General features: G+C 33.6%; 1 protein-coding gene across 1 annotated transcript in view; it reads right to left on the bottom strand.

The window, feature by feature from the left end:
* Positions 1-2,752: 2,752 nt before the first annotated feature.
* The window catches only part of LOC136033710 (4-hydroxyphenylpyruvate dioxygenase-like), a 44,464-nt gene continuing 29,448 nt past the window's right edge, over positions 2,753-17,768 (bottom strand). Inside the window, exons 7-11 of the mRNA XM_065714580.1 lie at positions 17,210-17,324; positions 14,219-14,338; positions 11,729-11,851; positions 10,221-10,337; positions 2,753-2,949 (exon numbers count right to left, since the gene is read on the bottom strand). Coding sequence (XP_065570652.1) covers positions 2,872-2,949; positions 10,221-10,337; positions 11,729-11,851; positions 14,219-14,338; positions 17,210-17,324 — 553 coding nt within the window. The 3' untranslated portion in view covers positions 2,753-2,871. The remainder of the gene's footprint in view (positions 2,950-10,220; positions 10,338-11,728; positions 11,852-14,218; positions 14,339-17,209; positions 17,325-17,768) is intronic.

Below are 17,768 nucleotides of genomic sequence, written 5' to 3'. Positions count from 1 at the left end.
TCTATTTCATAAGCCTCTCTGAGGAAAGGGTTAATCCATCTGACTTGTAAACAGATTCAATAAATGTAAGATCTCGAACTTGGTCATATTGCTAAAATTGTCGAGTCCATTTCAATTACAGCTCTTTCCAAAGACTGTCACCATATGGAGCTGATTGATTGATGTGTCTATTAGCTAGAAGCTAATTACTTCCGCAGACATCTTTAAGAAAAAACCCGAAGCCATCTCCAAAGTCTTGATTACATGACGAAAACTGCCCTTCTTGAAAGATGGAATCTGTCGTTTAAGATTTGACACAAGGTTGAGTAATGAATAATTTTTTGGCTTGAAATTTGAAAATGAGTTAAGATCCTCCATTCGTTTCCTTATTTTTTCTTATCTTGTAACAAAAACAAACTTAATATTTTTGAAGAGAGATTAATTGAACTGGTAAAATTCAAATTTTTAGGAATGTGTAAAGTACTATGCAAACATACAAAAGTATTCCAATGTTTTTGAATAGATACAGAAAATGAGAAAGAGGTAGATAAACAGGCCATAATGTCCCGCTAGGCCAACCCGAGGTATGGATAAAAGTGTATAATTGATAAGGAAGTAAAATTGAATGTCTTTAAAATATAGGAGACAGAGAGAGATGAAGGACAGGGAGAAAGAAAAAGAGGAGAAAGAGATAGATTCACAAGTTAGTAGTATTTGTCTACCTTCTAACATCCAGATGAAATAAGTAAAAACCATCTGTATCTTTCAGAAGTGTACACAAGTGGTCTTTGGACCCATGCCTTATTCTCCTCTCCCCTCCTAAAACCTAATTTTTTGACGATTCTTAACATAATTTCTAATACTAAATTGAGCTCCGGGCTTGCTATATATATATATATATATATATATATATATATATATATATATATATATATATATATATATATATATATATATATATATATATATGTATATATATATATATATATATATATATATATATATATATATATATATATATATATATATATATATATATATATATATATATATGTATATATATATATATATATATATATATATATATATATATATATATATATATATATATATATATATATATATATAATGTTTATATAATATTTTTTTTTGTTAAAATTAACTTTTTAATTAATTAAACGAGTAATAATTGTGCATTTATGTGTTTATTTTTCCTCGAAATCAGCTACAGTTTTTTTTTTTTTTTTTTTTTTTTTTTTTTTTTTTTTTTTTTTTTTTTTTTTTATATTAAAACTAGCATAAAAACATTTCTGGCCAAAACAATCTGAATAGGTCACAACTTTAGGAAAGAATTTTTGTTTTTCCCAGGGTGGTTGTATAGAATCTAACATGACCTCATGACATTAAGAAGAAGTCCACATTATCTGCAGTTAAAATGCAAGTGACAACGGGGATCAATGTATACAAGCCTGCCTGGTGCCAGGGCCTGGTACGAAATTCTTTGTTTGACCAGATTTTAACCACATGGTTATTTTCCCCTAATCTTTTCAATGTTTTGCAAGTTGCTTTTGGAAAATGTGACCCGTTATATCTTTCAAGTGTCCACATAAGTTTTCCTGGGGGGGGGGGCATGTCTATTTTTAAAAAGCTTATATGTACCAAATGACACAAAGCTTTTAGGTCAACAGCATTTTGAAACCCCTTAAGGGTCTGGGCGGGCACACTCCCCAATCTCCACGGGCATTCGTAATATTCACTATTTTAAGCAGAGGCTTAACTAGGAGGTTCGGAGATTCGGATCACCGCGGGTGGCAATTTCTAGGGGCAGCACAGAGAAAAGGGAAGATTAGAATAAAAAGTGTGGGGTCAAGTCTTGAGTATATTACAACCGAGGAGGGTCACACTCAGATTTGTGAAGAGATCAAAAGAACCTTTAGAAACGCTGTGGTAGAGCATGGCCTGCGTTCAAAAGTGGAAATTGTGAAAAAATCTTCACTGTGAAATTTGAGCCACCTAATTCTGATGCAACTCAAGAGTTCGATGTTAAAGGAAGCGAAGGAACGTTGAATTTTGAGGACCTGAAGGATACTGGACAATGTTGGATAAGGATGTTGGACCTGTAAAGATCTTAGCAGTGATAGCTGCAATCTAGTGAAGATTGAACCATGGCTCATAGTAACCGGAAGTTTCAGAAGCCGTTTTAAAAATAGCCTTCCAGAGAAAAACAATTGGAAATTAAAGCTAATTTAGGAATGGTAACCTTTATTTTAGTAATGTTTTATTACTTAATAGTACAAGCTTATTGCAAAAATAGAATTATGGGAATTTCGAAATGAGCCTGACACCTCTCGGTAATGGCGCGGGTTTAAAATGAAAGTTGCATCATTGGAAACAACATGGTCAAAATATTAAAGTTTTTTCCGGCTGGTGATTAAGGGACAGCACTTTTAGGGTCCGGAAGCCAAATAAAGCATATCTAATAAAGTAAATACGAAAAAATTAGAACCGCTCAAAGGAGGGGGGGGGGCAGTTGCTCCGGGTGCAGTGGCTATGAGGCGAGGAGGATTTATTCTAAGTCGATGATGTTAACTATTCGCTAGTTCACATAATTTTTTTGAGGGGGGAATTAACCTTTTGAATTAACCTCTGTATCCCCATACAGAGGTTAATTTTGCCCCACGCACCAAAAACCTAAGAACAGCCCAGAAAAAAACACTTTCCTCCTAAATCACACTTCGTTAACAAAATGCATATTAAAATGCGTCATCGAAAATTCACCATTTTTTAAGGATAATATTTCCAAACGATAACAAAAATTACATATATTTCAGAAACAAAGTGGCAAGAATAAACACCGTACTCAGTTCAACCGTTGACAACTACCAGGTGAGTCTAATAGAGGTTTCCACGTGCTTCTTGATCACCTTCAATAGCTTCAAACAGCGCTTTGAAATTTCCAGCTCCAAACCCCTGAAAACAAGGATATTAAATTAATTTATATTTTATTTATGCTATTTGGGTTAAATATAGCTTCAGAGATGTCGTTTAGTTACTGAATAGGCAGAGATACTTCTTACGTATAATATACGCTTAAAGATGACAAATATATCTTGTTCTATAAAAAAAGATTCATCTTAGAAAAAAAAAACACACCTTAAATCAGCTTAGAATTTAATCAAACGCATTGGACAGCAACACTTATGATGAACGAAAAAATAGAATTATTGGTGAACAACATAATCAAAAAAGATTAAAAGTATAAGGAAATTCGAATTCACATAGTTTAACAAGTTGCCGAGCAAACTGGGTACGTTTCATCTATATCACCAAAAATAGCATCAATAGGGGTGTCATTTGGGGGAGGAGGAGAAGGGAATTTGCTTCATAAATTTTTCGCCTTTCCCCATAGATTTCTAACACTTTTTTTTAGTATGTTCAATGGTAATATTTTTGTTTGTATTTTTCATTGGTAAAAATAAAAAATAAACGAAATTACCCCCTAAATTTGGAAAATACGTTTTGACCTCTCCCCCGACATTTCATGAATTGGAAACCATTGTGCTTCAAACTTTGTCTCTGTTTCCTCCCAAAGTTAAATAAGCCAGACCTGGTTAATTTAGACTATGGCTCAAGCAAATTCTGATCCTTTTTGTTTTCTGTTGGAGTGGTCCTCAGTTTTTCCCATCTACATTATCAAGTTCAATTTTCCTAGCGAACTGGTTTTTACAAGTAATTACATCATTGGTATGCTACATACACGAAGGCCATCTATAAAATCACAACATTTTCTTAGGGGACTAAAATTTGTACGTTATGTCCCCGATTTTAGACAATATCTGTATACCGTGGGTACTATAACTAGCATATTACTACCCCGGTTTTGGATCTTAAAGAGTAAAGACCCAGTGCTGAAGGATCGATTTTATTTTTACGTCTTATCAATAAATAAAGTTTTAGTCTTATCAATAGAAGAGATTGTAGATGCGATTTAGCTACTATTTTCGATATGGCTGAATGTATTGGTTTTATCAAATTTCATTTTAAAATATCTTTGCTGATTAGCTTTCTGCTAAGCTCAATAGGCCTTTCTCTTAATGTAAATAAACGTGAATTTCTTCCTTTAACAAAAGTTCTAGTACATCCCTTTGTTGTAGTGGCTTTACTATCCCTCTCTCATATTCTCTTAGATGGATTGGTACCTCTATTACTAACAGTCTTCCAAGCTTGCACCAGCGCACAGTCTCAGATATTAGTAAAAAAAAAATCAACTTAGGGTATGCTCAGATTGTTGCCAGATGAGGTATCAAACAGTTCGTGGTAACGAACTGTAGTAAGGAGCGACCCGGCTCAATAGTAAACGAAACTCTAAAAAACGGAATTTCGATGCTAAAAGATATATCAAAAGAATTGGATTTTTATGCTGATTTCAAATATATAAGTGTAATCAAATTTAGTCTTTGTCATCAAAAGTTACGAGCCTGAGAAAATTTGCCTTATTTTGGAAAATAGGGGGAAACACCCCCTAAAAGTCATAGGATCGTACCGAAAATCACACCATCGCATTCAGCGTATCAGAAAACCCTGTAGAAAAAATTTAAAGGTCCAATCTACAAAAAAGTGGGATTTCGTATTTTTTGCCAGAAGACAAATCACGGGTGCGTGTTTATTTGTTTGTTTTTTTTTGTTTTTTTTCCAGGGGTCAATGTATCGACCAAGTGGTCCTATAGTGTTGCAAGAGGGCTCATTATAACGGAAATGAATAGTTCTAGTGCCCTTTTTAAGCGACCGAAAAACATGGAGGGCACCTAGACCCCCTCCCACGCTCATTTTTTCCCAAAGTCAACGGATCAAAATTTTGAGATAGCCATTTTGTTCCGCATAGTTGAAAATCATAATAACTTTGTCTTTGGAGATGACTTACCCCCCCACAGTACCTGGGGGAGGGGCTGCAAGTTACTAACTTTGACCAATGTGTACATACAGTAATGGTTATTGGGAAGTGTATCGACGTTTTCAGGGGGATTTTTTTGTTTGGGTGTGGGGTTCAGGGGAGGGGGCTATATGGGAAGATCTTTCCTTGGATAAATATTTCATGGGGGAAGATAAATTCAATGAAAAGGGCGCAGGATTTTCTAGCATTACTATTAAAAAAAAACAATGAAAATATAAACATGAAAAAGTTTTTTCAATTGAAAATAAGTAGAAGCATTAAAACTTAAAACAAACCGAGATTATTACGCATATGAGGGGTTCTAAAAATACTTTAGCATAAAGAGCGAGGTATTTAGAAGGAGATAAATACTTCGCTCTTTATGCTAAATTATTTTTAGTAATTTAAACTATTTATTCTACGGCCTTTCTGATTCAGGGGTCATTCTTAAAGAATTGGGACAAAATTTAAGATTTAATGTGAGAAGCGAGGTATTAACGAGGGGACAAACCCCCTCATATATATAATCAAAAATACAAGAATATAAAAGTTTGTTACGTAAGTTAATTCTTAAGTTACGTATATTTTTTACTAATAAAAAACGTTCGTTAAGAATTAAAAGTTCCAGTTGCCTTTTTAAGTCACCGAAAAATTGGAGGGCAACTAGGCCTCCTTCCCCATCCCTTATTTCTCAAAATCGTCTGATCAAAACTAAGAGAAAGCCATTTAGCCAAAAAAGAATTAATATACAAATTTCATTTTAACAATTTATGTACGGAGAGCCAAAATAAGACATGCATTAATTCAAAAAACTTTCAGAAATTAAATAAAAAAAGACAAGTTTTTTTAAATGAAAGTAAGGAGCGACATTAAAACTTAAAACGAAAAGAAACTACTCCGTATATGAAAGGGGCTTTTCCTCCTCGACACCCCGCTCCTTGCGCTAAAGTTTGATTCTTTCTCGCAACTCCACTTTTTAAAACAATAAAAAACTTTAGCGTAAAGAGCGGGGTGTCGAGGAGGAAAAGCCCCTTTCATATACCGAGTAATTTCTGTTCGTTTTAAGTTTTAATGTCGCTCCTTACTGTCATTTCAAAAAACTTGTTTTTTTTTTTATTTAATTTTGTATAATAAAATTGCGTTGACCAAGCTCTATTCAACTTTTTGTGACCATCTAATTCTTTTTGCTTCTGGAATTTTCCCCCTTCTTAACAAAAATGAATTAAAAAGAATCCGGATCAGTTATTTTAGATTTCGCAAATACTTGTTGTTTCTTCCCCCTTGGGCAAAAAACAGGTTCTTATTAAAAAATTTCTTGTCCCTAATATTGTAGTAAAATTGGAAGTACCACACAGAAAGTTTCCAAATGCCACTTGTTTCTGTACTTGTTTCTGTAACAAGTTTCTTGTAACTTGTTTCTGTACTTGTTTCTTGTAACAAGATATACTTGATTCTCCGCATGGCCTTATCAGGTATCTTCAATCGTAAGTTATTTTTCTTTTTTGTTAGTTTTTTTTACTCTACGTTTTTTTTTATCATTGCAAAGATTGGTTAAAAAAGGAACAATAACCGAAGGCAACAGGTAAATAAAAAATTTTCAATCTGCTGTGCTCTGCTGCTCCCATAAGAACTATTCTCAAACTCACGCGTAAAGAGCCAGGATTGAGAGGTTGGCAGCTCCCCACATATTTAGGATTTATAAAAAAAAAAAAATTCCGAAAAAGAAACTTTCAAAGAAAAGTAGAGGCCATATTAAACTTAATATCAGAGGAAATAAAAACCTACAATAAATCAAACTTAAAATGACTAGAAATTACTATTAAAGAATAAACGAACTGAAATTAAATAAACAATCATAGCAAAATCATATAACAGGTACTAATGTAAATCAATAAATAAATCCTAAAACGAGCGAAGTTTAAATTATAATGGAGATGAAGCTTAAACGAACATAAACAGAATAAACGATCATAGCAAGCAAATATCCAATAGGTACTAATATAAATGAATAAATAAATCTCAAAACGAATAAAACTTAAACTGAATATGCAAATCAAGCTTAAAACGAACAAAAATCACTACCAACAAGAGTTTGGATACTGTGTCCTTCGTAACTGTAAAAGACTAAAACCTACTGCGTTATTGGCGCTTTATTGAAAACTATATGTGCCTTGAACGGTCTTGGCAAAAACTAATAAAATCAAACTAAATATTTAATATATAGAGATATTAATTGTTGAAAGCTCATCTGTTCAAGATTTTATTTTACTACAATTTTTATTTTCATTTTCAATGCTGTTAAAAATAAAACTGGAAAAAAAAATTTGTAATATAATTCGTTTTAGATGAAGCGCCAATGAAGCAGAAGGCCTTCGACGTTTACAGTTAGGGAAGGGGGCAGTATCCAAACTCTTGTTTGTATTGAAACTACATTTGTCTTGAACAGTCTGGGAAAGAACTAATACAATTAGATTGGATATTTGATATAAAATGATATTAATTGCTGAAAGGTAATCAGTCCAAAATCTAATTTTACTGTAATTTTTATTTTTATTTTTAATATTATAATAAGTACAAATTACAACATTTTTAACATAATTAAAAATTATATTAAATATTATTTTATATTAAATATTATTTATCAGATGGGACGCTATAGCGTTGCCTCTGATAATTTATTTGCTGTTTAAGCCTAAAAATCACTCTTTACTTTCATTTGAAAATAGTTTTTATTCTGTTTATTGATTTAAATAATTACTAAATTTTTTGGCTACTTTAATTTGATAAGTATTGCATCTGTGTATTTATAAAGATTGTTTTTAAAAATTATGAGCACATGGGTTTACGTTTCAAACAAAAGTTCTGCCATTTAAGTTTAACACACTTTAATTACCTTTTTTTTACAGGGAAATAATAGTTCTGTGGTATTGATCTTGCTCCAGCTATGAATCAAACTACAGAATTTGAACCTAAGAATCTAAATTAGTTCTAAGAAAAAACGATTATCTGTTCCTAATTCTTATTAGGACAGATAATAATTCTTATTATCTGTTCTTATCTGTCCCTAATAGGTAAAATAAAAACTTTTTACGGTTTTTACTGCGCGCGATACATTGTTACTGATCTGTTCCGACTTTTACGTAGCAGTTTCATTGCTTGATTGAATAAGAATCTGGAACTTGAAATGCTTGCAAATAACGAAAAATACTCGAAGTAAAATCCTTCGAAAGCAATACGAAGACTAGATTTGGTTTAAATTCTTACCATATGTGATATACTACTGATTTAAATATCTCTCTCTAAGATCACTAGGGATCCTCGCGGGAGGCTGATTTTAATTCTACGCCAACGCCACGTCCAAGGCCATATCCAAGAGGGCTAGGGTCGGGGTGACCCCTACCCTACAAATTTTTTTTTTTTATTCATAAAACATAAAAAATGGATATAAACAAATTTTTGATGTAATTTTTGTGAAACCCTCCCCAAAAAGTAGCGCCCCATCGAGCAAAAATCCTGGATACGGCTTTGTTAACATAACTAGCTAATGGGAATGGAAAAAAGTCAAGATCGAAATAATGAAAACTTCACAAACTTAAAAATACTCCACCTTATAGAATTTATAGTGAAATGGTATTTTACACACGGAAAACGGAACTTATATCTGATTTACTAGCCTTTTATGATTCAATCTTCTTACCCACAACATGAGACTGACCAACCTTAGCTACACGCCCGGCTGTAACTGTGCCCATAATTTCGTACTTTTTAACATATTCAGAAAAAAACTAAAGATCTACAGAAAAGAACCTAACTTACAATGATTAATCAAAAGTACCAAACCACGGATATCACAAATTAAGTCTCAGCAACCAGCCAAAACTTAGCTCATTTTCCTCAGTGACATGGCTCGTAAGAATTTTCAAATGGAAAGTCTCAAACTTCATGCCTATATTGTGTAATATTATAATACGTCTATTCGAATTACTCTGGGAACTTATATATACACACACACACACACACACACATATATATATATATATATATATATATATATATATATATATATATATATATATATATATATATATATATATATATATATATATATATACTAGCTGTTGGGGTACCCACCAACACCCAGTTGGTAGGGCGCTTCGCGCCCCCCCAAGCCCCCCCGCGCGCGTAAGTCGTTACGCGCCATAGTAGTTACGCGCCATTGTAGTTGTGTCCCTGTGTCCCACCTGTGAATAGAGATAGATATATATATATATATATATATATATATATATATATATATATATATATATATATATATATATATATATATATATATATATATATATATATATATATATATATATATATATATATATATATATATATATATGTTTTAAACTACGTAAAACATGCGAATATACAACATTCTTCGCTGTCCCATTATCTGTGCATATAAATAGATTGTCAGGTTTACTGACTCTTGAACATGCAACATATAATTGTCCATGAGAAAAACAATCCGTATTCAGATCTATACCTCATTATTCTAATGATGCGTCCCTGTGTCCCGGTCGTCATTTATATTCCCTGTGTCCCGGTCGTCATTTGTGTCCTGGTGTCCCAGTTTGTAATTTCTCTTTGAGTGTCCCGGTCGTCATTTATATTCCCTGTGTCCCGGTCGTCATTTGTGTCCCGGTGTCCCGGTCTGTAATTTCTATTCGAACAATCCCTGTGTCCCGGTCATCATTTATATATCCCGCCTGTGCCCCCGGTGTCCCCGTTGTAGTTGTGTCCCTGTGTCCCGGTCTTCATTTATATTCCCTGTGTCCAGGTCGTGATTTGTGTACGGGTGTCCCAGTCTGTAATTACTCTTTGAGGTTCCCGGTCGTCACTTATATTCCCTGTGTCCCGGTCGTCATTTGTGTCCCGGTATGTAATTTCATCAGTTGACAAACATGACGTCAGTCGACAAACAACTTCATGACGCATACAGCTCAATCCTTATAATGACGTCAGTCGACAAACATGACGTCAGTCGACACACAAACATGACGTCACTCGACACACACAACCACACACACACACACACACAGACAACTTATTTTTATATATATATATATATATATATATATATATATATATATATATATATATATATATATATATATATATATATATATATATATATATATATATGGATGTGGGGGTAGGTGTCCTCCCAGTTTTTCTGGAGTCATAATACTGAAGAGTTTTTCTTCAATTTTGGATTCCACTTTAGTAAGTACTTCTGCTAAGGTTGACTAAAAGTACTTACGTAGTGATTTCTTCTTTGAATCACCTCTAAGAATACTGTTGGCCTATCTTGAACAGGCTTTGTGAAAATCTGTAGTAAATACCCCTCGTCATCATAGTCAATTAATATCTTCAATTCCTAAAAAATGGATAATTAAAAATTCAATTAAATTGGCTAAGTTCCACTCAATGAGCCAAATTACAAAATGCTTTCGTTCGACACAATTAACCTAAAACTTAAAATTAGAAGATACTATTTCAGTTTATAGGCTGTGGGATAAGAGAATTTCAATGGGTGAATCTAAACATCTTCACGACGACAATTATACTTTTTATTAGGTTCATCTTGTTGCTAACTTAAAGGGAAACTATAACACTGCAAATAAAACTAAATCTTCGAGTGAATATTTCATGGATCTTATTCACAACTACGTTTATATTTCTTTTTCTTTTTTTCTTATAAACTCAGACAATAACGTAGGGTAATATCGCAATGATAATTTTACCATAGGGATTAAAGGCACTTCCTTCTTGTGTCAGAAGATATCCCTTCAAATGTCGGTAAAACATGTTAAAAATAGCTGAATCTTATACTTGAATATTTGGAAAAATCCTTAATGATGTATCTATCAAAGAAAGAGTGATGGAAGAAGAGACAGGGAGCAGGAAAGAGAGAGAGAGAGAGAAAACGTGAGAGCGATGTCATACGCTGAGATAGAGACAACGAGGCAACTTTTTACCAACTAAATCTAGTTCTGAACTATTTGCGATTTTTGCTCTGTTTTTTATTGCAGTAAAAAAGAAGATTCCAGTTCAGTCAATGAGTGGACAAAGGCTGACCATTGATGAACAGCAACACCTCTTTGATAAGTTGCACGTATGTGTACATGGGTAAATAGGTTAAAAGGAAGGAATGTGGATTGATCCATGGGTTCATTCAACGACGTAATTCCGTCAAAATCCTAGGCGAGGGAGGGGGGGGGGAAGGTAAGGGGGGGTTATATGGAGCCAATTTTCTCAAATAAAGTGAAAATTACAGTTAAAACTGAAATATTAGCTACCATAAAGGTGATGATATACTGAAGAAAACTGACCCGTTTCTGTAATGCTTGAATTATGCAGGCTTATCTCAGTTTTGACAAGATTTTTGAATAAACTAAATTTCAGCTAGGGGCGGGGGGAAACTACGGTATGGAAGGGGAAAACCTAGGTCTAGGATGGGCAGTTTTCACCCTGCTCAATAGAAAATTATGCCTCTGGGCTCATTAGTTCAGTTGTAAAATTTGGTAGGAAAGTATATGAGGAGCTTTTAGTGGATTGCAAAGTGTAGATAAGAAGAAAAAATAGTTGAGAAAATGCTTAGAAAACTTATTCTACTAGCCAAATAATAGCCCAAATTTGGGTACTTATTCTAATTGTTTGCATTGCTTAAGAGCCCCAATGTTCGTCATGTGTGTTTTTAAACTGAACAATACTCTTTGAAAGGTCTAAATTTCAGCTAAAATATATTAATAATAAAAAAAAACATACTCGAAGAGTTTCTAGGTCCTCGGCAACCTTTACTTTTGAATTCGCAAGACGCTCCTTTAGTTGATCGTAGTAAGTGTCAGGAACAGATAAAAATTGTGATCCACGTTCCCTCAGGTTTCGAATCTAAAATATTAAATGCATTAAGCCATTCATTTCAAGAAAAATATGGAATAGAATAGTGAGTTTATTCAAAGATATACTCTTCGGTCAACTTAAAACAATTTAAGAGAATGACACATTCCATTCATTTGCAGTGTCAAGCCACGGCTTACTGCTGTTGTTTGATATAATAATACCATTGCCGGGCAAACCAACTTAGTATACATGTCATAAATAAACTCAATTTTACTGGAAAAAATCAGTTGTTTTTAAGTTTCCTTAAAATTATTAAGTGTTCCTTAAGTTTCCTTAAAATTTGAGTTCCTTAAAAGTTTTCCTTAAAACTGTATTTTAAAGAGAGTTGTTTTTCAGAGCCCTTTATTTATGAAGAGCTGCTTTGATACAAATGAGCACTTACCTAATTTTCTAGCTTTTCCTAATGACGTTTGGCTTTGGATTTATTTCATTAATTCTTAACAATTTAAATCCTTTTATCCTTGAGATGGCTCCTAGTATTTTGATATTTTTTTTTTTTTTATTTTGAAAGTTACCCCATTAATAGCTAGATTACGTACTGAAATATGTTGGGCTAATTCATAATGATTATGTCGTTTTTTAGCTGTTTATGCTCTGGGTTACGAAATTTTGTGAGGGTTTATCATTAATGAAACAAATATTTATGGCTCCCACCCCTACGGGTTGATCTGAATTTATGTATATGTACTCAAAAAAAACTTCGTTAAGACTTAAGCCTGCGAATCTGTTAAGTTGATAAAGGTCGCTACACCTTACTAGCCACTTCCTTCCGAAATTCTAGATTCAGCATTAGTAAGAAGAGAAGGAGTATCAGTGAAGAAGCATTTTATTCTCAAAATATTGATTTTAAAGTAAAAATGCTCATATTTGGTATGGTAGTTGCGGAAATGATCATTGAAGTAGATCGTCACTTTTCTAATAAACACAAATACACAGAAATCAAACCTAAAGTGATTTAATACCAGTCCAGAATGACAGAAAGGCTATTGAATCTAAAAATTGTTGAATAATTGAAAAAAAAAATTGTTTACTATCTACTGCGAACACTGTCCATTGTTAGTCGTGGATATTGGTGAGTGGCTCACTTTTGAGTTTTTTTGCTTTTAAAGTTTTTAATTCTGTTAGTTCTGATTCGATCTTCATTATTTTTTTTTGCGTAGTTGGGCTTTCTAATTCTTCCAATTTGGGTTTTTATTTCATATTCTTTTTTATTTCTGCGTCATTTGTTCTTGTCATTTTATTTTCGTTTAACCAGACGAATTCACATTTACCTTCGCATTTACATTCAGAAAGTGTGGACATGTTTCCTTTCAGACTGTCTAATGTACCGCTGAAGAAGGGAAGCGGTTGTCCTTCCGAACAATTCGTGTTGTTTCGTCCAGTATTTCCGTTGGCCTTTTAAAAACTCGTTCTCGTTTTTTTTTATTCTTTGGTTATTTAGTCTTTGTCATGGAAGGTCAGTGTGGTCTAGAAAAAAAAACTAAATGGGGCCGAAACAAAAACAGAACACCGTCTTTGCCTAGACGATTATAGAGTTCCAGATCTAAAAGGGTTCTAGGGCCCCCTATAACGACAGAACGGTTTTTTCTTATCTTAAAGCTATAGCCTAGTATAAAGCAAAACTAGCCTTTCCATTTACAGAATTTAATAATGAAAAATATAGAGAAAAGGGGTATAATATTTTAAACAAATCAGTGGACAAACAGATTGGCAAAAAAAAACAAAACAACTTTAAATTACAAAGAAATCTTGAATATTTTCGACTTCACGTCCGGAAGCATCAATCAACGGAAAAATACGTTTTTTTGCTTTTTTTGTTTGTCCACTGCTTTGTTTAAAATACTATGCATGTTTTCACTATATTTTCAATTCTTAAATTATGTAAAAACTAACTCTATCCCACACTAAAACTAACCATTTTTCATTAATAAAAATTACTTTAAAGTAAAAGAATTTGTCTCATTTTAGATAATGTTAGGTTGAATCTAATTAACATACAAGTATAGTTGAAATCCATATTTTAATAGTTAAAATTGTTTAAATCTAATTCTACTGGATATCAGATTTCTGTTGAACCAATACTAAAGCGACAAAATTTCCTCTCAAATCCATTTTTCTTACTCTTCGGACGTTCGTAGTTTCGAAAACGAGTTGGTAGATGGCACTACAACAGGCAAGCTGATCTGAATATAGCTATTTCTCAGCTCAGAATAAAAAAAAAACGTCTATACAGATAAATTATCAATACAAAATAACTTTTTTATACCCCTGAATGTTGTTACTACTACCATTTTAGCTTTGTAGGAAAGACAGGAGGGGGGAGATTCTAGCGTACAGTACAGAACACATACTTACAGCAGTGATAATATCTTGAGTATTCAAAGCGATGTGTTGGACTCCTCCACCTCCATAATAATCGACATACTCCTGAATTTGGCTTCGCTTCAGACCATTAGCAGGCTCATTAATTGGCATCTAGAACAATGAATGGAATTCTTAACCACACTAAGTTAGAATAATCAAATTTCTCTGCTATTTTAAAACTAGGTACATCATGGAATAGAAGCATTACAAGAAACTAAAATATGAGCCTTTCCTTGAAAACCGGGCATGTACGATCATTATTATTTATGTTATTAAATAAAAAAAAAAGTTTTTTTAACTGAAAGTAACGAGTGACATTAAATTTTAAAACGAACAGAAATTACTCCGTATATGAAAGGGGCTTTTCCTCCTCGACGCCCCGCTCTTTACGCTAAAGTTTGACTCTTTCTCTTAACTCTACTTTTTAAAAAAGTAAAAACTTTAGCGTAAAGAGCGGGGCGTTGAGGATGAAAAGCCCCTTTTATATACGGAGTTATTTCTGTTCGTTTTAAGTTTTAATGTCGCTCCTTACTTTCAGTTAAAAAAAAAACTTGTTTTTTTTATTGAATTTCTGGACGTTTTTGAATTAATGCATGTTTTGATCTTGGCTCTCCGCGGATAAATAATTAAAACAAAATTTGCATATTTATTTTTTGGGCTAAATAGCTTTCTCATAGTTTTAATCAGAGGATTTTGAGAAAAAAAGGAGCGAGGGAGGAGGCCTAGTTGCCCTCCAATTGTTTGATTACTTAAAAAGGCAACTAGAACTTTTAATTTTTTACGAACGTTTTCATTAGTAAAAAATATACGTAGCTTACGAATTAACTTACGTAACGAACTTCTGTATTCGTATGTTTTTATTGCGTATATGAGGGGTTCACCCCTCTTCAATACCTCGCCCTTTACACTAAAGCTTAAATTTTGTGCCAATTCCTTAAGAGTGACCCCTGAATCACAAAGACTTTAGAATAAATAGTTGAAATTACTAAAAATACTTTAGCTTAAAGAGTGAGGTATTACGAGGAATAAGCCCCTCATATGCGTAATAATTTCTGTTCGTTTTAAGTTTTAGTGCTACTCCTTACTTTCAGTAGAAAAAAACTTTTCATATTTATTTTTTAATTGTTTTTTTAAATAATGATTGAAAACCCTTCGCCCCCTTCATTGAAATTATTTTCCCCCATGGTAAATTCCTAAATGGAAAGATCCTCCCACGCAACCCCCGCTCAACTTCCCCACCCCCCAAACCAAAACAATCCCCCTGAAAATGCCTGTACACTTCCCAATAACCATTACTATATGTAAACACAAGTCAAAGTTTGTAACTTGCAGCCCCTCCCACGGGGACTGTGGGGGAGTAAGTCGTCCTCAAAGACATAGTTAATAGTTTTTTTACTATGGTGAATAAAATGGTTATCTCAGAATTCTGATTCCATGACTTTGGGGGAAAATGAGCGTGGGAGGGGACCAGGGTGCCCTCCAATTTTTGGTCACTTAAAAAGGGCACTAGAACTTTTGATTTCCGTTAAAATGACCTCTCGCGACATTCTAGGACCACTGAGTCAATACGATAAACCCTGGAAAAAAAAAAACGCATCCGTGATCTGTATTCTGGCAAAAAATGTGAAATTCAACATTTTTGTAGATAGGAGCTTGAAACTCCTACAATAGGGTTCTCTGATACGCTGGATCTGATGGTGTGACTTTTGTTAAGATTGTATGACTCTTAGGCAAATTTTTTGATGGGTAAGACTAATCTTGATGAAACTTATATATTTAAAATCAGCATTAAAAAGCGATTTTTTTTATGTAACTATTGGTATCAAACTTTTTTTAGAGTTTCGGTTACTGTTGAGCCGGGTCGCTCCTTACTACAGTTTGTTACCACGAACTGTTCGATCGTTGAAAAAACAAGAAAAAAAGTAGACACACCGCTGCTTCGCATGCAAAAGATTTCCCTTGTGGCTTACAGGATTTTCAGCTTCAATGGTGCAGTCTTTGTTTTGATCCAACATCATTTTTGAAGGGTTTCATGCTTTTTTTTTAGTTTCGATACAATCGTGTTCGCAATAAACTTTTACCATTAAGATTAACCGAAATAATAGGCATAATTCCTGATACAGCTTCAAATGGTGATTCTTCCTCACTTCAGTACGTGCACGGTATGGATCAGTACGGATCCTAGTTCAATCCATACACCAGCCTCATCATCGCCACTACTATTGTCACTAGTGCATTGAGACTGCTGGCCCCTGTGCAAATCAGGATCCTTGGGGTAAATCTGATCAGGCAAAGTGGCACTTGAATTTTGAGGTAATTTAATAAAACATTGGTTTTTCTTACAGATTAGTCCCATGCATAGTACCAAGAACACAAAAGCAGCGAAGAAAATATCAAAAAAGAAAAAAAAAAATAGCGCTTTAACACCTTAAAAACAGTTTTATGACAAAAAAAGTACTATCTTTCAACATTCGTGATCAAATAACCCTCGTACAATGAACAACTGTTCTCTGTAATCAATCCCGAAAAAAAAAAGTAGGGCAAATACATGGCTCTCTATTAAAATTCTGCTACTGTGGACAATGTGATATTAAATTCCTTAGATAAATTATCAAAAAATTGGCCATTGGACCATCAATAACCGCTTTAGAGGCCAATTTGTCCTAGACCATGCTCAGATTTACTTAATGACTCGTCGTACTCAAAGACACATTCTATGATTTTTCATCAGAAAACTTGATTCTTCCTGGATGACTAGCGTAAGTGAGATCTTTCAAATTACATACTTTAACACTTTTCTCCTTTGGTCATATTGTGAACTTAATCGATCGTGAGTAAACAGTTGTTCGCTAAAGGGTGTAACATCTTTAAGGCCAATTTTGCACGCGAACTTTTGCTTTGTCTTTAAATGCTTGTTTTTTCCGTGAAAGCTAATGCTGCATGAAAAATCAAGTAAAACAGATTAAAAGCAGGCAAACTTACTTTGATGGTTTCTTCATAGTTGGTAATAACGATGGATCGTAGTGCCGAATATTTAGTATGAATTTGGCTGTCATCAACAGACCAAAATCGGTGAAACTGCAAATTCCTTATATACCTAAAATAGAGAAACAAAATTCAAAGAAATATCAGATGTAATTATGAATCTATAGTTTAATATTTAATTATTGCTACTACTACTATTAATAACTCACCGCAGCACCAAGCCGCGTGAGGCCAACAGAGTTACCGACGCTCCTCCTCCAACCCAATCTATTCAAGGCCTCCCTCTTTCCATCCTCCGAAGAAGTTCCCATTTCATTTAAATCTTTATTTATGATATCCTCCCACCCCAGACGAGGGCGACCTGCTTTCTGTTTAGCCTTTGCTCCAGAGCCTTTGCTTTCCTTTGCTCCTTAAGACAAAGTCAATCAAAAACACCATATAAATAGGGATAGAACGCAACCTTACTTAACTCCTGATTTAATACAAAGCCAGCTGCTAACCTCATTTCCGACCTTAACCACAGTAGTATTATTCTCGTAAATAGCATAAATAAATT

Source organism: Artemia franciscana, chromosome 12, assembly GCF_032884065.1.
Source record: "Artemia franciscana chromosome 12, ASM3288406v1, whole genome shotgun sequence".
Taxonomy (NCBI): domain Eukaryota; kingdom Metazoa; phylum Arthropoda; class Branchiopoda; order Anostraca; family Artemiidae; genus Artemia; species Artemia franciscana.
The sequence above is the reverse complement of the archived record's forward strand: the minus strand, read 5'-3'. Positions and strand labels throughout refer to the sequence as shown.